At 53.3% G+C, this 27,970-nt stretch overlaps 2 protein-coding genes and 1 long non-coding RNA gene across 4 annotated transcripts; all 3 read right to left on the bottom strand.

Moving 5' to 3' along the window:
* Nucleotides 1–779: 779 nt before the first annotated feature.
* Nucleotides 780–2,963, bottom strand: LOC311427300 (avidin-like). The gene is made up of 4 exons (XM_084504601.1): nt 2,424–2,963; nt 2,122–2,323; nt 1,354–1,474; nt 780–1,266 (listed from the first exon to the last, which is right to left on the bottom strand). Exons 1-4 carry the CDS (start codon nt 2,616–2,618, stop codon nt 1,233–1,235), a joined length of 552 nt encoding a protein of 183 aa, XP_084360727.1. The 5' UTR covers nt 2,619–2,963; the 3' UTR covers nt 780–1,232.
* A 2,836-nt stretch (nt 2,964–5,799) lies between these two features.
* Nucleotides 5,800–8,862, bottom strand: LOC311427299 (avidin-like). Of its 2 annotated transcripts, none has more exons than XM_084504599.1 (5): nt 8,780–8,862; nt 7,444–7,657; nt 7,142–7,343; nt 6,374–6,494; nt 5,800–6,286 (listed from the first exon to the last, which is right to left on the bottom strand). In XM_084504599.1, the coding sequence occupies exons 1-5, from the start codon at nt 8,845–8,847 to the stop codon at nt 6,253–6,255; spliced, it is 639 nt and encodes a 212-aa protein (XP_084360725.1). In that variant the 5' UTR covers nt 8,848–8,862; the 3' UTR covers nt 5,800–6,252. The 2 variants fall into 2 exon arrangements, with proteins under 2 accessions (XP_084360725.1, XP_084360726.1); XM_084504600.1 differs by lacking the exon at nt 8,780–8,862 and adding an exon at nt 8,369–8,523.
* Nucleotides 8,863–18,694: 9,832 nt separating this feature from the next.
* LOC311427298 lies at nt 18,695–19,392 on the bottom strand. The gene is made up of 2 exons (XR_014687288.1): nt 19,269–19,392; nt 18,695–19,181 (listed from the first exon to the last, which is right to left on the bottom strand). It is a non-coding gene; the product is annotated as an uncharacterized lncRNA (long non-coding RNA).
* Between the last annotated feature and the right edge of the window lie 8,578 nt (nt 19,393–27,970).

The following is a 27,970-nucleotide window of genomic DNA, read 5'->3' as shown; positions in this document are numbered from 1 at the left end:
AGCCCATGGAGTACCACGGAGGAGCACGGCTCCACGCTGCAGACTATGGAGGAGACCACGGTGGAGCCGGTGGACCTGCACTGACAGAGGCTGCGGCCTGTGGAGGACTCTCACTGGAGCAGGCCCCAGGCTGGACCAGAGCCCGTGGAGAGGAGCCCATGCAGGAGCAGGGGGACAGGGGGGAGCTGCCACCCACCCATGGGGGACCCAGGCTGGAGCAGTTTGCTCCTGAGGGATGGACCCCGTGGGACAGAGCTGTGCGGGAGCAGTTCTGGAAGAGCTGCTGCCTGTGGGCAGCCGCCGCCAGATCAGTTCATCAAGGACTGCATCCCGTGGGAGGGACCCCACAGCACAGGGGACGAGAGTGACTGAGATGGAGCGGTGGAGAAGAAGCGCTGTAGACTGACCATAACCCCCATTCCCCCGTTCCCCTGCGCCGCTCGGGGGGAGGAGGTGGAAGAGGGTGGATGGGGGGGGAAGGTGCTTTTGGTTTCTTTCCTTTGTTTCTCACTTCTCTAACTTGTTACTATTAGGCAATAAATCTTACTGTCTCCCTATGCAGAATCTGGTTTTAAAGGAGTCCTGATGCTGTGCCTGCAGTGTGCAGCAGCACACACAACACGGGAGCGATACCGGTGCTGTTCCAGCTCTGAGTGCAGGGCACAGCACTGTGTGGGCTGCTGCAGAGAAAGGTGACTCCATCCCAGACAGACCCAACACCCACGGGAGCCAGGGCTAAAATATAGGCTGAATGGACAAGAGGTGACAGGAGCCAGAGGTGTTTGCAGTAAAGCTTTATTGTGAGGAGAGGCAGGGGCATTGGCCATGCCCAGATGTTGTCACGCAATCACAGAGTCACAGAGTGTTCTGGGTTGGAAGGGACCTTACACACCACCTAACTCCAACCCCCTGCCATGGGCAGGGACATCTCCCACCAGCCCAGGCTGCCCCCAGCCCCATGCAGCCTGGCCTTGAGCACTGCCAGGGATGGGGCAGCCACAGCTGCTCTGGGCAGCCTGGGACAGGGCCTCACCACCCTCTGAGTGAAGAATTTCTTACGAATACATGTATCTAATCTAAATCCCCCTTCTTACACTTTAAAGCCATTCCCTATCACCCCCCGGCACAGAGTCCCACCCCAGCTCTCCTGTAGCCCCCTTCAGGTGCCACAAGGCCTCTAGAAGCCAGTGGCCAGCCTTGGGACCCCCACGGGGCCAGCCTCGCTCCATCTCTTATGGCAGGCGGGTGAAGTTGTCGGTGCCGGTCCTGCAGGGACAGAGCAGGAGACGTCAGGCAGGAGGCACGGGGCCACCACGTCTCTCCCTAGGCCCTGTGCCTCTGCTCCGGGCTCACCTGGTGGCATTCCAGTCGTCTTTGATGCTTCTGACGTGTGACCGCAGGAGCCACATGGTCTTCAGGACCTCCTTGCCCTCCGTGTCCACGAAGCACTGGCCCGTGAAGACAGCGGTGGTGTCTGTGGGGAAGGGCAGGTGAGGGGAGCGTGGCTGGGTCTGGGCTCCTTGGCCCTGGGGACAGTTCGCTCGGGCTGTCCCTGCCCTCTGGCACACTCAGGAACTTCGGGAACACCACAGACACACGCTGGGTGGGGAATGCACTGAGAGCAGCCCCGAGGAGAAGGGCCTGGGGCTGTTGGTTGATGAGAAGCGGGACATGGGCCAGCAACGTGTGCTTGCTGCCCCGTGTCCTGGGCTGCACCAACACAGCGTGGGCAGCAGGACGAGGGAGGGGATTGTCCCCCTCTGCTCTGCTATCGTGGGACCCCTTTGTCAGGGGGTGGAGGGATAGGACAAGGGGAACGGCTTGAAGGTAAGAGAGGAGAGATTTGGATAGGTGGTAGGAGGAGATTCCTCACCCAGAGGTGGCGAGGCTCTGGGGGCAGGCATGGGGGACCAGTGGGGACATGGGAGGGGATGGGGGAGCTCTGGGGACACCAAAGGTGGGGAGCCCTAGGGCATGCTGCATGAAGGGCAGGAGAGCCTCAAGGCTGGCACACGGCTGGGCTGCCGAGCATCAGGGCACCACAGGGGAGGGTAGAGCGGAAGGAGAAAGCACAGGGAGTGGATGGGAGCACCGGGGACAGCACAAGGAGAGGAGACGAACCTGTAAAATTCCAGTTGACAGTGAAGCCAAAAGTGGGCTGTGTCTTGCTGTGCTGGATTCCCACCAGAGGTGATGCTTTGATATCTTTTGTCGTGGTCATCACAGGCGTGTGGTAGGTGCCGGTGAACTCACCATTGCTGTTCACAGCCTCGATGGTCATGTCGGAGCCCACGTCGTTGATCCAGCGCCCCGTCAGCACGCACTGGGGCAGAGGGGGCTCAGCACCGGGCAGGAGGCAGGCAAGGAGGCCCCCAGGGGCACAGTCCCACTACCCATCCCCAAACCCATCCCCATCCCCTTACCTGGTCAGCAGAGAGGCCGGGGGCCAGCAGGGCCAGGCCGAGCAGCAGCAGGAGGGAGGTCGTCGGCACCATCTCTGCAGCAGGCGGACGGGCGGCTGTGCTCCTCGCAGGGCTCCCTCGCCTTTTTATTGCCACGGGGCTGCAGGTGGCAGCTCTGCCCAGGCTTGGGTTGTGCAATCGGGGCGGTTCCACCATGAAGGGGCCATTCCCACCCCTACAAGATTTGGGATTGGAATTCTGAAAATCTGATGTTGAAACTGTGCTTCTTTGCTGGTGTTTACCAAGTGCCTTGCGGGGGAGCTGGCATCATGGAGGCTCAAACAAGGAAAATACTTTCTGGGAAAGAAGACACTCCCTCCCTCCTGCTGCCCCTTGTTTGCACCATGGCCATTCCCAGGTTACACAGGGACTACCCGGTGATATCAATGCCATATTCTGAGCTGCCTGGCGGAAAAGGACCTGGGAGTGATGGTGGATAGTTGGCTGAATATGAGCCAGCAGTGTGCTCAGGTGGCCAAGAAGGCCAAGAGCATCCTGGCTTGCATAAGAAACAGTGTGACCAGCAGGGCTAGGGAGGTGATTGTCCCCCTGTACTCGGCTCTGGTGAGGCCGCACCTCGAGTACTGTGTTCAGTTTTGGGCCCCTCGCTACAAGAAGGACATCGAGGTGCTTGAGTGGGTCCAGAGAAGGGCAACGAAGCTGGTGAGGGGCCTGGAGAACAAGTCCTACGAGGAGCGGCTGAGGGAGCTGGGCTTGTTCAGCCTGGAGAAAAGGAGGCTCAGGGGTGACCTTACTGCTCTCTACAGATACCTTAAAGGAGGCTGTAGCGAGGTGGGGATTGGTCTATTCTCCCACGTGCCTGGTGACAGGACGAGGGGGAATGGGCTTAAGTTGCGCCAGGGGAGTTTTAGGTTGGATCTTAGGAAGAACTTCTTTACCGAAAGGGTTGTTAAGACACTGGAACAGGCTGCCCAGGGAAGTGGTGGAGTCACCATCCCTGGAAGTCTTCAAAAGATGTTTAGATGTAGAGCTTAGGGATATGGTTTAGTGGGGACTGTTAGCGTTAGGTCAGAGGTTGGACTCGATGATCTTGAGGTCTCTTCCAACGTAGAAATCCTGTGATTCTGTGATTCATGTGCGTATTTCAGTCAGGAAGGATGCGTAGTTTTGTGCAGTGAGGGTGGTCCCGGCTCAATATCACTCCCGTGTGCTGCTCCAGCACGGAGGATGTGGCCAGAAGGTGAGGGAGCATGCCCTTGCTGGCTCACCCACACGGCACAGCCCACGGCCACGCTGTGGTTGGTGACGTCCTGATGGCGTTGAGGACACAGGCCCCCACCCTGTTTCCAGAAGGCTGGCCCTTCTGGAAAGCTTGGTTCTGGTGTGCAGCTGATAGGGAGCCACGTGAAAGGGCCGGCCCTGGGGTGCTGCAGCCAGCCACGGAGCCCTGCTGGCATCCAAAGGGTTGGGTGCTGAGGAGTTGGGTGCTGAGGAGTTGGGTGCTGAGGTGTTGGGTGCTGAGGAGTTTGGTGCTAAGTTGTGTGTTTATATGTCAAGGTTTTGGTCGAGAACTTGGGTGCTGAGGTGTTGGGAGCTGAGGTGTTGGGTACTGAGGAGTTGGCACTGATAAGTTGGTTACTGAGGTATTGGGTGCTGAGGAGTTGCGTGCTGAGTAGTGGGTTTCTATGTCAAGGTTTTGGTTGAGAACTTGGGTGCTGTGGAGTTGGGAGCTGAATTGTTGGGCACTGAAATGTTGGGTACTGAGGAGTTGGGGGCTGAGGTGGTCGGCACTGAAGTGTTGGGTACTGAGAACTTGGGTGCTGAGGGTGCTGAGGTGTTGGGTGCTGTGAAGTTGGGTTTACGTGTCAAGGTTTTGGTAGCAGGGGGCCATACGTGTGGCTTCTGTGAGAAGAATCCAGAAGCTGCCCCATGTCACGTAAGGGCCCCGCTGCTGACCAGAGCTGAGCCAATAAGCGCTGTTGGTTGCACCTCTGTGAGAGCAGATGTAAGACAGGGAAAAATAAAAAATAGAAAAAGAAGCTGCACCTCAGAGCAGCTGAGACAGTGAGAGGAGTGAGGAACAGCCTTGCAGGCACCAAGGTCAGTGGAGGAGGAGGGGGAGAGGCACTCCAGGAGCCGGAGCAGAAGTCCCCTGTGGCCTGTGGTGAGGACAATGGTGAAGCAGGACCTGTAGCCCGTGGAGAGGAGCCCACGCAGGAGCAGGTGACCTGGCAGGAGCTGCTGCCCGTGGGGGAGCCAGTTTGGAGCAGTTTCCTCCTGAGGGATGGACCCCGTGGTACGGACCCATATCTGGAGCAGTTCTGGAAGAGCTGCTGCCTGTGGGCAGCCGCCGCCAGATCAGTTCAGCAAGGACTGCATCCCGTGGGAGGGACCCCACAGCACAGGGGACGAGAGTGACCGAGAAGGAGCGGCGGAGAAGAAGCGCTGTAGACTGACCATAAGCCCCGTTCCTTCATTCCCCTGCGCCGCTCTGGGGAATGAGGTGGAAGAGGGTGGTTGGGGGGGAGGTGCTTTTGGTTTCTTTCCTTTGTTTCTCACTTCTCTAGCTTGTTACTAATAGGCAATAAATCTTACTGTCTCCCTCTGCTGAGTCTGGTTTGCCCATCACGACAACTTTTGAGTGATCTCCCGGTCCTTATCTTTACCCTTGAGCCCTTTTCATCGTGTTTTCTCCCCCTTTGCCTTTGAGGAGGGGGAGTGAGAGAGGCGTTGTGGTGGAGCTCAGCTGCCCACCCGAGTGAAACCATCCCAGGAGTTGGTGCTGAGGAGTTGGATGCTGAGGTGTTGGGCATTTGAAGAGTTGGGTGCTGAGGCACTGGTGATCAGTTTGGTAGTATCAAGTGAAAGGCAGAGTGAAAGCACTCAACCCCAGAACCACAGAAGCCCGTAGCCAGATGTGCTGCACGCCCATGACGGCATGGCTCGGCACAGCTCAGCTCAGCACAGCTCAGCACAGGCCCCCAGCAGCCCTCAGCTTCCCGGCGGCAGCGGGGTGGAGGCCAAGCAGGGCCAGGGCGAGCAGGAGGCAGCAGCGGAGGCTCCCCATGATCGCACTGCCGCGGCCAGGCTCTGCCTGCACAGCTGCGGCCCCGCTCGGCCCCGTTTATAGTGGCGGGGGCTGTGCGGTGCCTCTGGGCCTCCTGCCAAGGGGCACCCGGTGGTGACGGGCCACCGCCTGTGGTGGCACAGGGGATGCCGTGACGTGGGTGCCACTGCGGGTGCCACCGTGCCACGGGGTGGGCGTCAGGGCCCGGGGACGGGTGATGGGAGAGGCAGTGGGACGCCACGCGGGGGGGACATGGGAGCCAGGGCTCACACATAGCCCAAAGGGACAGGAGGTGACAGGAGCCAGAGGTGTTTGCAGTAAAGCTTTATTGTGAGGAGAGGCAGGGGCATTGGCCATGCCCAGGTGTTGTCACGCAATCACAGAGTCACAGAGTGTTCTGGGTTGGAAGGGACCTTACACACCACCTAACTCCAACCCCCTGCCATGGGCAGGGACATCTCCCACCAGCCCAGGCTGCCCCCAGCCCCATGCAGCCTGGCCTTGAGCACTGCCAGGGATGGGGCAGCCACAGCTGCTCTGGGCAGCCTGGGACAGGGCCTCACCACCCTCTGAGTGAAGAATTTCTTACGAATACATGTATCTAATCTAAATCCCCCTTCTTACACTTTAAAGCCATTCCCTATCACCCCCCGGCACAGAGTCCCACCCCAGCTCTCCTGTAGCCCCCTTCAGGTGCCACAAGGCCTCTAGAAGCCAGTGGCCAGCCTTGGGACCCCCACGGGGCCAGCCTCGCTCCATCTCTTATGGCAGGCGGGTGAAGGTGTCGGTGCCGACCCTGCAGGGACAGAGCAGGAGACATCAGGCAGGAGGCACGGGGCCACCACGTCTCTCCCGAGGCCCTGTGCCTCTGCTCCGGGCTCACCTGGTGGCATTCCAGTCGTCTTTGATGCTGTTGACGTGTGACTGCAGGAGCCACATGGTCTTCAGGACCTCCTTGCCCTCCGTGTCCACGAAGCACTGGCCCGTGAAGACGGCGGTGGTGTCTGTGGGGAAGGGCAGGTGAGGGGAGCGTGGCTGGGTCTGGGCTCCTTGGCCCTGGGGACAGCTCGCTCGGGCTGTCCCTGCCCTCTGGCACACTCAGGAACTTCGGGAACACCACAGACACACGCTGGGTGGGGAATGCACTGAGAGCAGCCCCGAGGAGAAGGGCCTGGGGCTGTTGGTTGATGAGAAGCGGGACATGGGCCAGCAACGTGTGCTTGCTGCCCCGTGTCCTGGGCTGCACCAACACAGCGTGGGCAGCAGGGCGAGGGAGGGGATTGTCCCCCTCTGCTCTGCTATCGTGGGACCCCTTTGTCAGGGGGTGGAGGGATAGGACAAGGGGAACGGCTTGAAGGTAAGAGAGGAGAGATTTGGATAGGTGGTAGGAGGAGATTCCTCACCCAGAGGTGGCGAGGCTCTGGGGGCAGGCATGGGGGACCAGTGGGGACATGGGAGGGGATGGGGGAGCTCTGGGGACACCAAAGGTGGGGAGCCCTAGGGCATGCTGCATGAAGGGCAGGAGAGCCTCAAGGCTGGCACACGGCAGGGCTGCTGAGCATCAGGGCACCACAGGGGAGGGTAGAGCGGAAGGAGAAAGCACAGGGAGTGGATGGGAGCACCGGGGACAGCACAAGGAGAGGAGACGAACCTGTAAAATTCCAGTTGACAGTGAAGCCAAAAGTGGGCTGTGTCTTGATGTGCTGGATTCCCACCAGAGGTGATGCTTTGATCTCTTTTGTCGTCGTCATCACAGGTGTGTGGTAGGTGCCGGTGAACTCGCCGTTGCTGTTCACAGCCCCTATGGTCATGTCGGAGCCCACGTCGTTGATCCAGCGCCCGGTCAGCACGCACTGGGGCAGAGGGGGCTCAGCACCGGGCAGGAGGCAGGCAAGGAGGCCCCCAAGGGCACAGTCCCACTACCCATCCCCAAACCCATCCCCATCCCCTTACCTGGTCAGCAGAGAGGCCGGGGGCCAGCAGGGCCAGGCCGAGCAGCAGCAGGAGGGAGGTCGTCGGCACCATCTCTGCAGCAGGCGGACGGGCGGCTGTGCTCCTCGCAGGGCTCCCTCGCCTTTTTATTGCCACGGGGCTGCAGGTGGCAGCTCTGCCCAGGCTTGGGTTGTGCAATCGGGGCGGTTCCACCATGAAGGGGCCATTCCCACCCCTAAAAGATTTGGGATTGGAATTCTGAAAATCTGATGTTGAAACTGTGCTTCCTTGCTGGTGTTTACCAAGTGCCTTGCGGGGGAGCTGGCATCATGGAGGCTCAAACAAGGAAAATACTTTCTGGGAAAGAAGACACTCCCTCCCTCCTGCTGCCCCTTGTTTGCACTATGGCCATTCCCAGGTTACACAGGGACTACCCGGTGATATCAATGCCATATTCTGAGCTGCCTGGCGGAGAAGGACCTGGGAGTGATGGTGGATAGTCGGCTGAATATGAGCCAGCAGTGTGCTCAGGTGGCCAAGAAGGCCAACGGCATCCTGGCTTGTATCAGAAACAGTGTGACCAGCAGGGCTAGGGAGGTGATTGTCATCTGTTGAGGGATTTCTTGAAACAGCAAAAATCCCATGGCTTGCTGTAGCTGAGCAAACCAAGCTACCAGGGCAACTATGAGAAGTTCCCATGACAGTGTTCCCACATCGCCCAATTGAGGAATTTAGAAAAATATCGTTACCAGTAGCTGGCCTCAAGGACAAGGTCTATGTGACTGCTAATCACAAGGGGGTTGTTTTCTTGCAGGTGGGGTTGTTTTCTTGTAGCTGTTTGTCTGAGTGCTTTTGACCAATAATCTTGTGTGAAACACTGTCCACCCCTGTTAAGTTCTCTATAAAAGTCAGGCTATTCGGGCAATAAAATGGAGCATGATCTGACTGTACTGGTGTCTGTCATGCTTTCGGCCGTGCTTCCTGCAACATATGGCGCCCGAACAGGGACCCCTGAACAGGACCTGAACAGGACATCGCAGCGGCGCCGGGACAAACATCGCAGCGCAGCGGGACACTAGCGGCGCCGGCACATCGGAATGCGGAGGGACGCGGAATCGCAGTGAGACGCGGGAAACGGAATCGCGGAGGGACGCGGAATCGCGGAGGGACGCAGGAAACGGAATCGCTGAGGGACGCAGAATCGCGGAAGGACGCGGAAAAAGGAATCGCGGAGAGACGCGGGAAATTTGAAGTAATCGCATGAAATTGAAATAATCGCGGTGCGATATGGGACATCCAAGATCGAGTTGCTACGGGAGACCAGAGGCGTCAGTGGACAACGGCAGCCGACCCTCACCATGAGGCGAGTCGGCACAGAGCAGAGGGACGGACATCAGGACCCTGCAGCCTGTCTGACGTAACCATGGAGGCAGCGGCAGCAGCGGCTGTGCTGCTTCTCTCTGGCATTCTTTGTATAAGAGGGTTATCTTGCAATGCAAAAAAGACTATTCGTCCCCAGATCGGTGTTATAACTATGTTTCTGGATAAGATTCCGTGGGGTTGCCACATTCTACAGATTACTAGTGACAATTTAGCTCTATTGCGGGGCAGGAGTGCAGAGACGCAGATTACACTGCCAAATGACCACCGGCAGGCTTGTTCACAAACAGCTTCTAGGGTTGCAGCTGGCACGGCCTGCAGCCGTAAAGCAGACGTTACACTCTCTTTCCTAACTAGTAATCATGTGTCTCATCCATTTGTGGTGAATGGTCAGTGGCAAAAAGAAAAGGGGGAGAGTAAGGGGCGGCAAAGACAGAAACGGTACCAGGAGGATGCCACTGACACTGACGGCACGGGTAATAGGAGTAGTATAAGTGACACAGGTGCGGAGCGGTGGCAGGCGCTGCTGCTCTGTGGGGCGCTCTGCCTGCTGCTCGCCCTCGCCTGCCTGTGCACTGCCGCCGACAGTGCTAGAGTAAAATGTGAAGACTGCTCAGATGGCAGTGATGAGAGTGCTTGTGTGAAGAAGACGTGTGCTGAACCTGACTTTGTCTGCAACAGTGGTCAGTGTGTGCCAAATAGGTGGCCGTGTGATGGGGATCCGGACTGTGAAAATGGGTCTGATGAGAGTGCTGATCTGTGTCATACGAGAACATGTCGGGTAAATGAAATCAGCTGTGGTCCTCAGTCAGTCCAGCGTATCCCGGTGTCCTGGAAATGTGGTGGTGAAAAGGACTGTGACAGTGGAGAAGATGAAGAGAATTGTGGCATTGTGACTTGTAGTGCAGCAGAATTCACATGCAGTAGTGGGCAATGTATTTCCAAAAGCTTTGTCTGCAATGTTCAAGATGACTGCAGTGATGGTAGCGATGAGCTGGAGTGTGCACCTCCTACCTGTGGTGTTCATGAGTTTCAGTGCAAGAGTTCTACCTGCATCCCTATCAGCTGGGTGTGTGATGATGATGCTGACTGCTCCGACCACTCGGATGAATCTTTGGAGCAGTGTGGCCGCCAGCCTGCACCTCCAGTGAAGTGTTCTACGAGTGAGGTGCAGTGCGGCTCAGGTGAGTGTATCCACGAGAAGTGGCGATGTGATGGAGATCCTGATTGCAAGGATGGAAGTGATGAAATTAACTGCCCTTCTCGGACCTGCAGGCCAGACCAGTTCAGATGTGAAGATGGGAACTGTGTCCATGGGAGTAGGCAGTGCAGTGGTGTGAGAGACTGTCTGGATGGCACTGATGAAGCAAACTCTAACAATGTTATTCAGTGCTCTGGACCTGGCAAATTCAAGTGCAGAAGTGGAGAATGCATAGATATCAATAAAGTGTGTAACCAGCAGAGAGACTGCAAGGACTGGGGTGATGATCCCATGGAGGAATGCATCGTAAAGGAATGTGACTGTCCAGCTGGGTTTGAGTTTATAGACAAGAGAAACTGTGGAGACATTGATGAATGTCAAAAACCTGGTAGCTGTAGTCAAATCTGTATCAACCTGAAAGGTGGCTACAAAAGTGAACGTAGCCGTGGATATCAGATGATTCCTGCTACAGGAACCTGGAAAAGGCCATACCGGTACAAAACCACAAATAACACCTGTGATTACAATGACGCTGCTAAGCAGGGTTTAGGGGTTTATAGCATGGAGACAAGGGGTAACAACTACAGTGTTTGGAACAATTGTACAGCTTTGGCCTTACCTCCTGATGTGCTTCTGATTTGTGGGGATGGGGCCTGGCAAGGTATCCCTGCAAATGCTATCGGATGTCCATGTTACTTAGATAAACTCATTGTATTTGCTCCTAGCTTGTTACAGTTGCGTGAGATCACCAGACATAAATGGGCATTGCTTGCACCGGATTGCAATGATAATGTTGAATTGTGTGGGGTTGCAGCTAGAGAGGCATTAGCAATTTCAGTGCCTGGAGTGGCATCTGCAGCCGCACGTAACAACTTAGAAAAATCGGTATGCTGGGCCGAGAGGCAAGCCTATGCCACGACAGAGATACTTGAGGAGATGTTACCAGATCAAAATAGTCTGCGACATCTGCTTTTACAGGATCAAGCTGCTATTGACATCTTGCTTTCGGCTCAAAGGAATGGGTGTGAGGACTTTAAGGGAATGTACTGTTTAAACCTTTCTGATCATAATGAGTCAATTCACAAATCCATTACGTTCCTGAAAGAGCACATGAGAAAGATTCAATATGGTATCAATCCTTTCAATCAATGGTTCACTGACTTGTTTGAAACAAAGTGTAGATGGTTGCTGGGTTTAATCACAAGGGGATTAAGGATTTGGTTTATGGTGGCGGTAATCATCGTTGTGTGTTGTAAGTATAGCTAAAGAGTTACTTGTAAAACTGCTGTGTCGGGCTTGGTTTGCTCAAAAGAAGAAGGGGGAATTGTTGAGGGATTTCTTGAAACAGCAAAAATCCCATGGCTTGCTGTAGCTGAGCAAACCAAGCTACCAGGGCAACTATGAGAAGTTCCCATGACAGTGTTCCCACATCGCCCAATTGAGGAATTTAGAAAAATATTGTTACCAGTAGCTGGCCTCAAGGACAAGGTCTATGTGACTGCTAATCACAAGGGGGTTGTTTTCTTGCAGGTGGGGTTGTTTTCTTGTAGCTGTTTGTCTGAGTGCTTTTGACCAATAATCTTGTGTGAAACACTGTCCACCCCTGTTAAGTTCTCTATAAAAGTTAGGCTATTCGGGCAATAAAATGGAGCATGATCTGACTCTACTGGTGTCTGTCGTGCTTTCGGCTGTGCTTCCTGCAACAGTCCCCCTATACTCAGCTCTGGTGAGGCCACACCTCGAGTACTGTGTTCAGTTTTGGGCCCCTCGCTACAAGAAGGACATCGAGGTGCTTGAGCGGGTCCAGAGAAGGGCGATGAAGCTGGTGAGGGGCCTGGAGAACAAGTCCTACGAGGAGCGGCTGAGGGAGCTGGGCTTGTTCAGCCTGGAGAAAAGGAGGTTCAGGGGTGACCTTATCGCTCTCTATAGGTACCTCAAGGGAGGCTGTAGCGAGGTGGGGGTTGGCCTGTTCTCCCACGTGCCTGGTGACAGGACGAGGGGGAATGGGCTTAAGTTGTGCCAGGGGAGTTTTAGGTTGGATCTTAGGAAGAACTTCTTTACCGAAAGGGTTGTGAGGCACTGGAACAGGCTGCCCAGGGAAGTTGTGGAGTCACCATCCCTGGAAGTCTTTACAAGACGTTTAGATGTAGAGCTTAGGGATATGGTTTAGTGGGGACTGTTAGCGTTAGGTCAGAGGTTGGACTCGATGATCTTGAGGTCTCTTCCAACCTAGAAATTCTGTGATTCTGTGATTCATGTGCATATTTCACAGAATCACGCTCCCTCAGCCGCTCCTCGTAGGACTTGTTCTCCAGGCCCCTCACCAGCTTCATTGCCCTTCTCTGGACCCACTCAAGTACCTCGATGTCCTTCTTGTAGCGAGGGGCCCAAAACTGAACACAGTACTCGAGGTGCGGCCTCACCAGAGCTGAGTACAGGGGGACGATCACCTCCCTAGCCCTGCTGGCCACACTGCTTCTGATACAAGCCAGGATGCTCTTGGCCTTCTTGGCCACCTGAGCACACTGCTGGCTCATATTCAGCTGACTATCCACCATCACTCCCAGGTCCTTCTCTGCCTGGCAGCTCTCCAACCACTCCTCTCCCAGCCTGTAGCTCTGCTTGGGGTTATTGCGCCCCAGGTGCAGGACCCGGCACTTGGCCTTGTTGTACTTCATGCAGTTGACCTCAGCCCATCGCTGCAGCCTATCCAGATCCTCCTGCAGAGCCTTCCTACCCTCAAGCAGATCGACACACGCACCTAACTTGGTGTCATCTGCAAACTTACTGAGGGTGCACTCGATGCCCTCGTCCAGATCATCGATGAAGATATTAAAGAGGACCGGCCCCAGCACCGAGCCCTGGGGAGCGCCACTAGTGACCGGCCTCCAACTGGACTTGGCTCCATTCACCACGACTCTTTGGGCCCGGCTATCCAGCCAGTTTCTAACCCAACGAAGCGTGCGCCAGTCCAAGTCAAGAGCAGCCAGTTTCTTGAGGAGAATGCTGCGGGAGACGGTGTCAAAAGCCTTGCTGAAGTCAAGGTAGACCACATCCACAGCCTTTCCCTCATCCACCCAGTGCGTCACTTTGTCATAGAAGGAGATCAGGTTCGTCAAGCAGGATCTGCATTTCATAAACCCATGCTGACTGGGCCTGATCGCCTGCTTGCCCTGCAAGTGCTGCGTGATGACTCTCAGGAGGATCTGCTCCATGAGCTTCCCTGGCACTGAGGTCAAACTGACAGGCCTGTAATTTCCCGGGTCTGCCCTCCGGCCCTTCTTGTAGATGGGCGTCACATTTGCTAGCCGCCAGTCAACTGGGACCTCCCCCGATCGCCAGGACTGCTGATAAATGATGGACAGTGGCTTGGCCAGCTCCTCTGCCAGTTCTCTCAGTACCCTTGGGTGGATCCCATCCGGCCCCATCGACTTGTGCACATCTAAGTGCCGTAGCAGGTCACCAACCAGTTCTTCATGGATAGTGAGGGCCACATCCTGCTCCCCATCCCCTTCCACCAGCTCAGGGTACTGAGTATCCAGAGAACAACTGGTATTGCCGCTAAAGACTGAGGCAAAGAAGGCATTGAGCACCTCAGCCTTTTCCTCATCTCTTGTAACTAAGTTTCCCCCCGCATCCAGTAAAGGATGGAGATTCTCCTTAGTCCTCCTTTTTGTGTTGATGTATTTATAGAAACGTTTTTTGTTATCTTTAACGGCAGTAGCCAGATTGAGCTCCAGATGAGCTTTGGCCTTCCTAATTTTGTCCCTGCACAGCCTCGCTACATCCTTAAAGTCCTCCCTAGTGGCCTGCCCACTTTTCCAAAGCTTATAATACCTCTTTTTTCTCCTAAGATCAAGCCACAATTCTCTGTTGAGCCAGGCTGGTCTTCTTCCCCGCCAGCTCGTCTTAGGGCACGTGGGGACAGACCGTTCCTGCGCCACTAAGATTTCCCTCTTGAAGAGCGCCCAGCCTTCCTGGACCCCTCTGCCCTTCAGAACCGCCTCCCAAGGGACTCCACCAACCAGTGTCCTGAGCAGCTCAAAGTCAGCCCTCCGAAAGTGCAATACAGCGGTTTTACTGGTCCCCTTCCTGGCTTCGCCAAGAATAGTGAACTCCACCATTTCGTGGTCACTTTGCCCGAGACAGCTCCCGACAATCACATCCTCCACCAGTCCTTCTCTGTTTGCGAAGAGAAGGTCTAGCGGGGCACCACCCCTGGTAGGTTCACTAACCAGCTGCATCAGGAAGCTATCTTCCACGCTCTCCTAGACTGCTTTCTCAGGGCTGTGTTGTGCTTCCAGGATATGTCAGGGAAGTTGAAGTCCCCCACGAGTACAAGAGCTGACGATTTTGCAACTTCTGTCAGCTGCCTGTAGAATTCCTCATCCGTCTCCTCATCCTGGTTCGGCGGTCTATAGCAGACCCCAACCAGGACACTAGCCTTGTTGTCCCTGCCGATCCTAACCCAAAGGGACTCGACCTTGTCATTCCCAACCTCGAGTTCTACAACCTCGAAAGACTCTCTAATATAGAGAGCCACACCACCACCCCTTCTGTGCTGCCTGTCCCTTCTATAGAGCTTATAGCCAGGCATTGCAGCACTCCAGTCATGAGACTGGTCCCACCACGTCTCCGTGATGGCAACCAAGTCGTAGCCTGCCTGCCGCACGATGGCTTCCAGCTCCTCCTGTTTGTTACCCATGCTGCGTGCATTGGTGTAGATGCACTTCAGCTGGGCCATTGCCTTATCCTCCGGCCTTACCATTGTTCCCCCTGGCACAGCCCCAACAATCCTAGCTTCAGCCCCATCCCCCTTCCTACCTAGTTTAAAGCCCTCTCAATGAGCCCTGCCAGCTCCTGGCCCAGGATCCTTTTTCCCCTAAAAGATAGGGACCCGTCTGCGGCCATCAGGCCAGGTGCTGAGTAAAGTGCCCCATGATCAAAAAAAACAAGATTTCTGCGTTGGCACCAGCCCCGGAGCCACGTGTTTAACAGGTGGGCTTTCCGTGTCCTCTCTGAACCCCTCCCTGCCACCGTAGGGATGGATGAAAACACCACCTGCACTCTCGCTCCATCCACTAACCGACCCAGTCCCCTAAAGTCTCTTTTGATAGCCTTCGGGCTTCTCTCTTCGATGTTGTCACTGCCCACCTGGACTACCAGAAGAGGGTAATAGTCAGAGGGGCGTACCAGGTTGGGAAGCTTCCTGGCAACGTCCCTGACCCTGGCCCCAGGGAGACAGCAGACTTCCCTACGGGTAGGGTCAGGCCGACAAATAGGGCCCTCTGTTCCCCTAAGAATCGAGTCTCCAACGACAATAACCCTCCTGTCTTTCTTGGTGGAGGCAGTCCTGAGGTGTGGAGTAGACCTCCTCGCCCTAGGCATCCTCCTGGGAACATTTGCTACCTCTTCCTCAGCTACTGGTCTGTCGAGCTCCAGGGCCTCAAACCTGTTGTGTAAGGGCACCTGGGAATGCGGGGCCGGAATGGGAGGGCGTCGCCTGCGATGTCGAGCAGGGACCTGTTTCCATTCCCCCTCAGCTCCCAGATTCCCTCCCTCTGCCCGACGGCTACAGGGCAGGGGGTCCGCCCCCATTTGAGGAGTCTCACCTCGGTACCTCCCCTTGAGGCCCTGCAGGGAGTTACTCCACCAGTCTATCTCCCGCTCACACTCCCTGATGGCCCTCAACCTCTCCACCTCCTCCTCGAGCTCCGCCACCCTGCGGACCAGGTCATCCACCTGCTCGCACCTCACGCACGCAGTTTCTCTGCCTCCCGCCGATGGCAGCAACAGGCTCAGACACTCCTTGCATCCGGTGACCTGAACTGCAGCGTTTTTTAACGGGCAGTCGGTCTGGGTGTGTACCGACTGCCTGGAGAGCGCGCCGTGCCTGGTGGAGACCATTATCACCTAGCTACGGCTGTTGTTAAGGAGGTGTTGTTTGTGTGTAGGGGGAGCGCTCTGCCCTTCCTGCGCGAACTGCCGCGCTAACTGCCATGCCACGCCCTTCTGCCGCGCCACGCCCTTCTGCCGCGCCACGCCCTTCTGCCACGCCACGCCCTTCTGCCGCGCCACGCCCTTCTGCCGCGCCACGCCCTTCTGCCGCGCCATGCCCTGTTTGCCCGCCCTGTTCGCCGCGCTCCTGGTCGCTCGCGCTCCCTAGGGGCAGCTTTAGAACGGCTGGGGAGGGGGCGCTGCCGGCTCCGCCTTCGCCTCGTCAGCCTCCCTCACGAGGGCTGCCGGGTCCTGGCGGCTCCCTCAAGTAGGCTCGATGCCGGAAAAATTAGCCCTGCCTGGCCCGATCCCCCGCTCCGCTGCAGAACGCGTCTGCCCCGGAGCCGATCGCCTCGGCAAATGGCCGAGGCCAGGAAGGATGCGTAGTTTTGTGCAGTGAGGGTGGTCCCGGCTCAATATCACTCCCGTGTGCTGCTCCAGCACGGAGGATGTGGCCAGAAGGTGAGGGAGCATGCCCTTGCTGGCTCACCCACACGGCACAGCCCACGGCCACGCTGTGGTTGGTGACGTCCTGATGGCGTTGAGGACACAGGCCCCCACCCTGTTTCCAGAAGGCTGGCCCTTCTGGAAAGCTTGGTTCTGGTGTGCAGCTGATAGGGAGCCACGTGAAAGGGCCGGCCCTGGGGTGCTGCAGCCAGCCACGGAGCCCTGCTGGCATCCAAAGGGTTGGGTGCTGAGGAGTTGGGTGCTGAGGAGTTGGGTGCTGAGGAGTTGGGTGCTGAGGTGTTGGGTGCTGAGGAGTTTGGTGCTAAGTTGTGTGTTTATATGTCAAGGTTTTGGTCGAGAACTTGGGTGCTGAGGAGTTGGGAGCTGAGGTGTTGGGTACTGAGGAGTTGGCACTGATAAGTTGGTTACTGAGGTGTTGGGTGCTGAGGACTTGGGTGCTGAGTAGTGGGTTTATATGGTTTTATAAGGTTTTGGTTGAGAACTTGGGTGCTGAGGAGTTGGGAGCTGAATTGTTGGGCACTGAAATATTGGGTACTGAGAACTTAGGTGCTGGGGGTGGTGAGGTGTTGGGTGCTGTGAAGTTGGGTTTACGTGTCAAGGTTTTGGTAGCAGGGGGCCATACGTGTGGCTTCTGTGAGAAGAATCCAGAAGCTGCCCCATGTCACGTAAGGGCCCTGCTGCTGACCAGAGCCGAGCCAATAAGCGCTGTTGGTTGCACCTCTGTGAGAGCAGATGTAAGACAGGGAAAAAAAAAAAATAAAATAAAAAAATAAAATAAAATAAAATAAAATAAAATAAAATAAAATAAAATAAAATAAAATAAAATAAAATAAAATAAAATAAAATAAAATAAAATAAAATAAAATAAAATAAAATAAAATAAAATGTTTCTGCACCTCAGAGCAGCTGGGACAGTGAGAGGAGTGAGGAACAGCCTTGCAGTCACCAAGGTCAGTGGAGGAGGAGGGGGAGAGGCGCTCCAGGAGCCGGAGCAGAAGTCCCCTGTGGCCTGTAGTGAGGACTATGGTGAAGCAGGACCTGTAGCCCGTGGAGAGGAACCCACACAGGAGCAGGTGACCTGGCAGGAGCTGCTGCCCGTGGGGGAGCCAGTTTGGAGCAGTTTCCTCCTGAGGGATGGACCCCGTGGTACATACTGATATCTGGAGCAGTTCTGGAAGAGCTGCTGCCTGTGGGCAGCCGCCGCCAGATCAGTTCAGCAAGGACTGCATCCCGTGGGAGGGACCCCACAGCACAGGGGACGAGAGTGACCGAGAAGGAGCGGCGGAGAAGAAGCGCTGTAGACTGACCATAAGCCCCGTTCCTTCATTCCCCTGCGCCGCTCTGGGGAATGAGGTGGAAGAGGGTGGTTGGGGGGGAGGTGCTTTTGGTTTCTTTCCTTTGTTTCTCACTTCTCTAGCTTGTTACTAATAGGCAATAAATCTTACTGTCTCCCTCTGCTGAGTCTGGTTTGCCCATCACGACAACTTTTGAGTGATCTCCCGGTCCTTATCTTTACCCTTGAGCCCTTTTCATCGTGTTTTCTCCCCCTTTGCCTTTGAGGAGGGGGAGTGAGAGAGGCGTTGTGGTGGAGCTCAGCTGCCCACCCGAGTGAAACCATCCCAGGAGTTGGTGCTGAGGAGTTGGATGCTGAGGTGTTGGGCATTTGAAGAGTTGGGTGCTGAGGCACTGGTGATCAGTTTGGTAGTATCAAGTGAAAGGCAGAGTGAAAGCACTCAACCCCAGAACCACAGAAGCCCGTAGCCAGATGTGCTGCACGCCCATGACGGCATGGCTCGGCACAGCTCAGCTCAGCACAGCTCAGCACAGGCCCCCAGCAGCCCTCACCTTCCCAGCGGCAGCGGGGTGGAGGCCAAGCAGGGCCAGGGCGAGCAGGAGGCAGCAGCGGAGGCTCCCCATGATCGCACTGCCGCGGCCAGGCTCTGCCTGCACAGCTGCGGCCCCGCTCGGCCCCGTTTATAGTGGCGGGGGCTGTGCGGTGCCTCTGGGCCTCCTGCCAAGGGGCACCCGGTGGTGACGGGCCACCGCCTGTGGTGGCACAGGGGACGCCGTGACGTGGGTGCCACTGCGGGTGCCACCGTGCCACGGGGTGGGCGTCAGGGCCCGGGGACGGGTGATGGGAGAGGCAGTGGGACGCCACGCGGGGGGGACACGGGAGCCAGGGCTCACACATAGCCCAAAGGGACAGGAGGTGACAGGAGCCAGAGGTGTTTGCAGTAAAGCTTTATTGTGAGGAGAGGCAGGGGCATTGGCCATGCCCAGGTGTTGTCACGCAATCACAGAGTCACAGAGTGTTCTGGGTTGGAAGGGACCTTACACACCACCTAACTCCAACCCCCTGCCATGGGCAGGGACACCTCCCACCAGCCCAGGCTGCCCCCAGCCCCATGCAGCCTGGCCTTGAGCACTGCCAGGGATGGGGCAGCCACAGCTGCTCTGGGCAGCCTGGGACAGGGCCTCACCACCCTCTGAGTGAAGAATTTCTTACGAATACATGTATCTAATCTAAATCCCCCTTCTTACACTTTAAAGCCATTCCCTATCACCCCCCGGCACAGAGTCCCACCCCAGCTCTCCTGTAGCCCCCTTCAGGTGCCACAAGGCCTCTAGAAGCCAGTGGCCAGCCTTGGGACCCCCACGGGGCCAGCCTCGCTCCATCTCTTATGGCAGGCGGGTGAAGTTGTCGGTGCCGGTCCTGCAGGGACAGAGCAGGAGACGTCAGGCAGGAGGCACGGGGCCACCACGTCTCTCCCTAGGCCCTGTGCCTCTGCCCCGGGCTCACCTGGTGGCATTCCAGTCGTCAGCGATGCTGTTGACGTGTGACCGCAGGAGCCACATGGTCTTCAGGACCTCCTTGCCCTCCGTGTCCACGAAGCACTGGCCCGTGAAGACGGCGGTGGTGTCTGCGGGGAAGGGCAGGTGAGGGGAGCGTGGCTGGGTCTGGGCTCCTTGGCCCTGGGGACAGCTCGCTCGGGCTGTCCCTGCCCTCTGGCACACTCAGGAACTTCGGGAACACCACAGACACATGCTGGGTGGGGAATGCACTGAGAGCAGCCCCGAGGAGAAGGGCCTGGGGCTGTTGGTTGATGAGAAGCAGGACATGGGCCAGCAACGTGTGCTTGCTGCCCCGTGTCCTGGGCTGCACCAACACAGCGTGGGCAGCAGGACGAGGGAGGGGATTGTCCCCCTCTGCTCTGCTATCGTGGGACCCCTTTGTCAGGGGGTGGAGGGATAGAACATACCAGGATGTGCAGTGTAATCCTGGAATTACCAAGATTTAAAAAGGGACCCCGGTAGTTGCTAAACTAGTGTATCAACATCCTGCCTTCCTGTCTCACGCTGGGCCACCATGACCAAATATAAAAAAAAAAAGTTGAACCATAACGCCGAGGAAGACTACGGCCTTCATCTTCACGACCACCAGAGGGACAGAGACGACCCCCTAGCAACAGTGCGCGCAGTCGCAGAAAATACCAGGATGTGCTGCGTACTCCCAGAATTACCAAGATATAAAAAGGGACCCTGGCGGGGGTGAGGTGCGGGCCATTGGCGGAGCCGAGACTCCCCGGCTGCCCAGCGCTGTTTTGCTTGCTGTTGCTTACTCAATAAATTCCTTTCTATTATTAATGCAATGCTCTCTGAAAATTAATTAAGGGGGCAACTTATAACAAATTTGGTGCCGTGACTCGGATGAAGGCAATCTGATTGAAAGACCTTCGGAGGGGGCGCCCCGCTGATTTCAGCGGCCTTCGCTAGGACTACTTTCATTCAAATCCTTCGCCGACGAACCCTAAATTCGGCAGCAAGCAAATAAAGCCGGCAACCCCTAGTAATCTTTGTGCACGAAGACCGAACGAAGACTCAGGAGTGAGTAAGTATAGGCCGGTGATCCGTTCGGTTGGGGTTGGGTATCCTGGAGCGTGTCGTTGTGAGACGTCCAATTGCAGACGAAGCGAATGTGGACCCCTCGGTAGTGCGGTTCCCACATCCCGCGAGGGACTGGGCCACGAAAAGGGGGAAGCGATTTGTGTGTGTGTGTGTGAAGGCGCTCCAGAAGATGGGACAGAAGAAGAGTAAGCCTTCTGGTCCCATGGGCGGGGTAACGTCTGATGTTAGGTTACCCCGGGATTAATGATTAAAAATTGGGAGGATTCCCCTTTTAGGCGGGGAAGGAATAAAGTAAAACTGATACATTATTGTGTTGAAGTTTGGCGTGGTAAACAGATTCGAGGAGACCACCTTTACTGGCCCGTATTTGGGTCTTTTGAAGATTGGGTTTGCCAGGCCCTAAATATTTATGTAAATTCAAAGGAACCTTTTAGTTTGGAAGAAAGTGAATATGCACATTTGTGGATCAGCTCGGAAACTCAAGCCAATTTATATCCTCTAAAAGAAAAAGGAGGGGATGGGAGGCGCAAGAAAAACCGAGAATTAGAGATCCCAGCCCCACTGCCTCCCTATATTCCACCACCCCCACCTGCAGCCCCTCCGACTCCCGGGCTTCTTAATCTGCAACCCCAGGGAGATGCCAATAACAACTCTGATTCTAGCACTCAGGGACCAGTGACTAGGAATATGTGGCAGTCCCCATTAGCTCTGGGGACATCTGAGATTTTAAGAAAGAGACAGGAGGAGGGTAAGCGAGCTTTAATGGCAACTGGCATAATGTTTGCAGCTGCCGAGGAATAATTCTAACTGGAATAATAACTGTACATTGTATATTGTATATATAAAAGCCCGGGCATTTTTGTTAAAGTGTTCTTTTATACATATGTTAATATGTAAATATGTAAATATAAGAACTGCCATTGAGGTGTATGTCTAAGGGAACAAAATTTGCCCAGGCATATTATTGGCTCATCAGGTTTAAATGTCCCCAGTGTAATTGTCTACAGGCAGTTAATTTAGAGTGGTCTGATTTTACTTGTGTATCTGTATATTGTGGATTTTGGAGGGATTGGGATTGACTAGTAAAGATCTTCTAGAAAACTGGTGGAATATTAACCACTGTAGATTACAATAGGAAAAGTTCAAAGCAAAGAAATCCCAAGGAAAAGCCTCCTAGGATGTATACTAACACATTGGAGGGATATAGTGGGGTGAGAGGGTACAGAGAGTAAAAGAACCCTTATCAAATATTGTAATCAGTGGTGGCCACTTTATAAACTAGAGGATGGAGTGGACTAATTATAACACCATATTACAGTCAATGTTGTTTTTGTGGAAAGAAGGAAAACAGGATGAAATGTTGTATATTGATGTTGTTTCAGCATCTTGGAGGGAAAAGGTACGGAATTAAGTTGGCCCCTGACTGAGCCTTTGATGTCGGCATTAGAAAAGTAAAGGCTAGAGAAAGATAAAGGAAGTGTTAAAAGGTTTGTTGAAAGTGTAAAAGGTATTCGAAGTTGAATGAGCAGGGGAAGGTGATGTAGGCATTATCTAAGTAACAGTCTAGAAGTTTTGGTATATTTGCATATTTGCAGTGGTGTTTGTTCAGTTTCCCAAGCATCGGGGAGGGGGGAACAGCCTGCTCCCTCAGGGGCCTCTCCAGCGGCCGCAGGGGGGCTTCGGCTCCAGCGCCTGGAGCGCCTCCTCCCCCTCCTTCTGCACTGACTTTGGTGTCTGCGGGGGGGTTTCTCGCTCTCCCAACTGCTGTTGAGCAGCAGGTTTTTGTTTGTTTCTTTCTTTGTTTGTTTTCGTGGATGTGCTCTCACAGAGGCACGGACTGTATTGCTCATGGCTTGGCTCTGGGCAGCAGTGGGCCCCTTTGGGGCCAGATGAAATTGTCCCTTATCTACCACGGGGAGGTTTCTGTTTTTTGTTTGTTTGTTTGTTTGTTTGTTTTGTTTTGTTTTGTTTTTCACGGGGGCTGCCACTGCAGTTTCCCACCCCCACACCCCTCACACCCCCCGAACCTTGCCATCAAACCCAATACACTTGGGCAGCTAAGTCATTACTGACTTGTAAAGTATCAGGGATTAAATGAACTAATGAAACCCTAAATGTGATGGGGGTAGAAGGGAGTGGGATAACAGTGCCACTTTTGGGGGATACCAAGCTGAGACTAGGGGATAAAATGATCACTGGGCAATTATTGTATGTATCCAAGGCAGAGACTAACTTGTTGGGAAGGGATTTGATGATTAAATCGGGCATTCAACTAGTAAATTGTTAGACTGGAATAACAGTGTTATTAATGGAGTGCTCTCTGGCCCTGAGAGCAAACATACATGTATATTCACCTCTGACTGGAAAGACCCTGAAAAGGGGGCGGAAGCAACGATATAGGTGGACAATTTTACCTCAGGGGTTTACAGGGCCACCTATCTATTTGGGTAAATTCTAAAAAAGATTTTGGAGCAATTACAACCTCCCAAGGAGGTGTTATAAATGGCTCAGGATTCAAATTAGGATTAAATAAAAAAATAGGATTTATTGAAAGAATATAAAGGAATAGAGGTAAGCAAACAGCGCTGGGTGCACCGGGAGTCTCTGCTCCACCAGGACGCACACCAGTTACATCAAGCAGCTGATTTTTATGCTCCTAGACTAATACATATTCATTACTACTTCTAAAAAAAAATAGATTATTAAAATTAGCTTCCGGGGTGCAGTCCCTCCTACTGGAGCATGCGCAGTCTCCTCTGGGGTCTCTTCTGGGGGTCTCTAGGGGTCTTTCATGCTGAAGGCTCATAGTCTTCCTCTCCACCTTTGTACTTACTGGGCACCATACCAAGTTTACGGAACATCTTCTTCAAGTCTTGTCTCCCAGCCGCCCTTCAGCTTCTTTCTCCTTCCTCTTTATCTCTTGGCCCCCCCTAACCAGATACCAAAGATCCACATAGTATCCCATAACAGTCACTAGTTGTTATCAGTTGTTCTGAAACTCCCAGACACACGAGTAATTAAAACATTCTTCCCCAGCCATTCACAGACACATCTATAGCAGTGTTAGAAATAGAAGTCCGGAATAACAAAAGCAAACAGGTTCATAAATTTAAGAAGTGATAAATTGACTAGAATGAGGGGGAGACTGGGACACACTGCATCTGTGGTTCAAGAATTAAATTGCCAGTGCAGGGCCCAGAGGCAGACAGGATTCGAACAGAATTGTTCTTTATGGACACGAATTGTTAAAACATTCCTCACAATCCCTTATCTTCTTTTTAACATCCCCAATTCGTGTCACTTCTGTTGTTAATAACTGGATTTCATCAGTCCGTTCTTGGAGGGTCCAATTCTTAAACATCATAATTGACATATCCCCTTCCCTTTTTAATGAAGTTATTACAAATGTACTATTTATCACCCGGTGTATTAATAACGTAAGGCAAGGTATCATACAAGGTATATACAATAACATAATTACACCACATGACAATAAAAATAACACTCTTTTAACCCATGGTCCACCAGGCAGCCATGAAAATAAATCCCATTCCATATCCTTCCAGGTTTGTGTTTGCTCGCTCACCTCCCCCCCTTCCTTCTCTGGGATGGGAGAGAGAAATGGGAAAGTGAAGCCTGTGAGTTGAGATAAAAACAAGAAAATAATAACAATAATAATAATAACAATAATGATGATAATAGTACTACTAGTAATAATGTGTACAAACAAGTGATGCACAATGCAATTGCTCACCACCTGCTGTCCGATGCCCAACCTAACCCCGAGCAGTCCGGCCCTCCTCCCAGCCTGCCTGCTGGCAGGACAGTGAGAAGCTGAATTTGGCTTGGTCCTTGGCTTGGTGTAAGCACTGCTCTGTAACAATTAAAAACAATTAAAACACCAGCATATTATTAACATTCTTCTCATCCTAAACCAGAACATAACATTCTATCAGTTACTAGGAAGAAACACCCTTTTTATCAATCTTTAAACAGCAATTACTAAAGCTAAATTTTCCACAGACTTCTCCTTCTTGTGCTAGTAAATAATCCAAAGCTAGGCAATTTTGATACAAAGCAGTTCTCATCTTTATAACTCATTTAAATCAGTTCTCATCATTTATAACTATTTCTATTACAGCTAATAACCTAATTATTCTATTAAGTATATATACTGGGGTCCTATAGTCCCAGGATCTGTCTTCTGCCCACGTAGCTGGATCATAATAGGCAAACGCCTTCAGTCAAGGAGTTAGGCCCGCTTTCAGGGTCACTTCAGGCTTGTGTTACCGTTCGGCCTGTCAGGGTGATCCAGCTCCTGTAAAACGAATCACAATTTTATATAGGTTTAAAAAAAAGTTTTTTTTTATGTTATTTTCTCGGGACAACCTGATCTTAGTGTGGGAGAAGTCCGGTCGAGGCCCTCTCACTCGGCAGTCAATACCCATAGGGGTTGCCTCCCTCGGTAGACCATACACACCGCAGTGGAGGGTCCTGCCCCGGTCTTGCCTCCTCCCTTTTCTCCCTTTAGGCTTGTCCCCTTTATTTAGCATCCTTCATTCATGCAGAGCCTCGTTGCCAGAATATTAGTTCTCCCTTAGCTTGAGTTTCAGTTTCCCAGGAGCGGACTCAACCCTCCAAGTTTCAGTAGTTACTGGTCCTTTTATTCTGGATGCGTGGGTCCCTTTCTGCAGTTCTCACAGCTGTTTCAGTAGTCAGTAAAACAAGGTACAGTCCCTCACATCGGGGGTTCAGTGATTCTTCCCTCCCATGGCTGCTTGTTGAAACACTTTCTTTTTTATCTTCTGACAAGTTAAATAACAGTTATCTAATTTGCTTTGCCGTATGGCCCTTTCCAGGTTCCTGTAGCAGGATTCATCTGATAGCCACGGCTACATTCACATTTGTAGCCACATTTCAGGTTGATACAGATTTGACTACAGATACCAGGGTTTTGGCATTCATCAATACCTCCACAGTTTCTCTGGTTTACAAACTCAAACCCAGCTGGACAGTCACATTCATTTATGTTGCATTCCTTCAGGGGCTCATCACCCCAGTCCTTGCAGTCTCTCTGCTGGTTACACACTTTATTGATATCAATGCATTCTCCACTTCTGCACTTGAATTTGCCAGGTCCAGAGCACTGAATACAGTTTGCTTCATCAGTGCCATCCAAACAGTCTCTCACACCACTGCACTGCCTACTCCTATGGACACAGTTCCCATCTTCACATCTGAACTGGTCTGGTCCACAGGTCCAAGAAGGGCAGTTAATTTCATCACTTCCATCCTTGCAATAAGGATCTCTGTCAAATCGCCACTTCTTGTAGATACATTCACCTGAGCCGCACTGCACCTCACTCACAGAACACTTCACCGGAGGTGCAGGCTGGCAGCCACACTGCTCCAAAGATTCATCCGAGTGGTCGGAGCAGTCACCTTGACCATTGCACACAAAGCTTTTGGAAATACATTGTCCACTACTGCATGTGAACTCTGCTGCACTACAAGTCACATTGCCACAATTCTCTTAATCTTCTCCACTGTCACAGGCTTTTTCACCATCACATTTCCATGACACTGTTCTCATATGACACAGCTCAGCACTTTCGTCAGACCCATCTTCACAATCCGGGTCCCCATCACATTGCCATCTGTTTGGCACACACTGACCACTGTTGCACACAAAGATTTAGCACACATCTTTTTCACACAAGCACTCTCATCACTGCCATCTGAGCAGTCTTCACATTTTAATCTAGCACCGTCGGCAGCAGTGCACAGTCAGGCGAAGGCGAGCAGCAGGCAGAGCGCCCCGCACCGTCACCTGTGTCACTTATACTACTCCTATTACCCATGCTGTTAGTGTCAGTGGCATCCTCCTTTTCTTTTTGCCACTGACCATTTACCACAAATGGATGAGACACATGATTACTAGTTAGGAAAGAGAGTGTAACGTCTGTTATACGGCTGCAGGCAGTGCCAGCTGCAACCTTAGGTTTGTGAAAGAGCCTGCCGGTGGTCATTTGGCAGTGTAATCTGCGTCTCTGCACTCCTGCCCTGCAATAGAGCTAAGTCGTCATTAGTAATGGTTATAACACCAATCTGGGGACTAATAGTCTTTTTTGCATTGCAAGATAAACCTTTTATAAAAAGAATGCTTGAGTGAAGCAGCACAGCCGCTGCTGCCGCTGCCTCCATGGTTCCGTCAGACAGGCTGCAGGGTCCTGATGTCCGCCCCTCTGCTCTGCGCCGACTCGCCTCACGGTGAGAGTCGACTGCCGGTGTCCACTGACGCCTCTGATCTCCCGTAGCAACTCGATCTCGGATGTTCCGCAATTACTTCAATTTCCCCGCGTTTTGCAGCTTCTGTCAGGTCTATTCTTTGTCTCTCAGAGCCGGCCGTGGCTCTGCAGCGTCCCAGGGCTCTCTCCGTCCAGCGGTAGTCCCTCCGTAGTGTCTCAGGTCTCCCAGCGCCGCTCCAGTCTCTCGGCGCCGCTCCGGTCTCTCGGCCTGTTCAGGTCTCAGTGAGTCCAGGTCTCGGCCTGTGCGGGCCTCATATGTTGCAGGAAGCACAGCCGAAAGCACCAGTAGAGTCAGATCATGCTCCTGCCTTTTTCTTGTCACAGTCAAAACATTTAAGAGCAAAAATAGGATACACGAGATACACAAGATACACCGGGCCCATATATTAGGCACCACCACTCAAACTTGGATAAAACAGCACTTCTTTTCAGTCTGTCAAGCACTTCGTTCATCTCTGCCCACTCCCCTTGCAGAGAGTACAGAACCACGGATCGGAACTCTGCACTCGCTTTGCAGCAACACTGCGTCTCACTCACACAGCACAATCGCACACGGAGGCCTCCAGCACATCTCATTCATACCACAGGAATATAACTTAGAATGATAACTGTAATACATACACCATAAATGTTTGTTCATTGTCTTTTGTATTATAAAAACAAGGAGTTCTGTTGTTTCCTGCTGAAGTAAGGAGATGTATAATGCTTAGCTAGACAGTATGAAAATTCCTTTGCTTAATGTAACAAAAAGAGAACCCACTCCCCTTCTCTCCTTCTGCATCTCAGTAGCCTCTTTTGTTTAGAAAACACTGCTGCAAAGTTCATGTAACCATCTCCTGATAAGTTGTTAAACTAGTGTATCAACATTTCGCCTTCCTGTCCCAAGCTGGGCCAACATGACCAAATAAAGAAAGAAGTTGAACCACAACGCTGAGGAAGACTACGGCCTTCATCTTTACGACCACCAGAGGGACAGAGACGACCCCCTAGCAACAGTGTGCGCAGTCGCAGAATACACCAAGATGTGCTGCGTAATAAGATATAAAAAGGGACCCTGGGGGGGTTGAGGTGCGCGCCGTTGGCGGAGCCGAGACTCCCCGGCCGCCCAGCGCTGTTTTGCTTGCTGTTGCTTACTCAATAAATTCCTTTCTATTATTAATGCAATGCTCTCTGAAAATTAATTAAGGGGGCAATTTATAACAATAACCAACCAAATAAGTATTGTCTCTGACTGTGTTCTTCGTGAAGTGACTTGTAACACTTTGTTTCAAACCCTTACACTTACACA

Source organism: Aythya ferina (assembly GCF_964211825.1).
Source record: "Aythya ferina genome assembly, chromosome: Z".
Taxonomy (NCBI): Eukaryota; Metazoa; Chordata; class Aves; order Anseriformes; family Anatidae; genus Aythya; species Aythya ferina.
This window is presented reverse-complemented; position numbering and strand designations above follow the sequence as displayed.

Coding starts and splice junctions, on each gene's coding strand:
- LOC311427299 (XM_084504599.1), bottom strand. CDS start 8,847: ATGGTTACGTCAGACAGGCTGCAGGGTCCTGATGTCCGTCCCTCTGCT. Junction 7,344..7,443: donor CCGGCCTCTCTGCTGACCAG/GTAAGGGGATGG, acceptor CCTCTGCCCCAG/TGCGTGCTGACCGGGCGCTG. Junction 6,495..7,141: donor TGTCAACTGGAATTTTACAG/GTTCGTCTCCTC, acceptor CCTTCCCCACAG/ACACCACCGCCGTCTTCACG.
- LOC311427300 (XM_084504601.1), bottom strand. CDS start 2,618: ATGGTGGAACCGCCCCGATTGCACAACCCAAGCCTGGGCAGAGCTGCC. Junction 1,475..2,121: donor TGTCAACTGGAATTTTACAG/GTTCGTCTCCTC, acceptor CCTTCCCCACAG/ACACCACCGCTGTCTTCACG. Junction 1,267..1,353: donor GACGACTGGAATGCCACCAG/GTGAGCCCGGAG, acceptor CTGTCCCTGCAG/GACCGGCACCGACAACTTCA.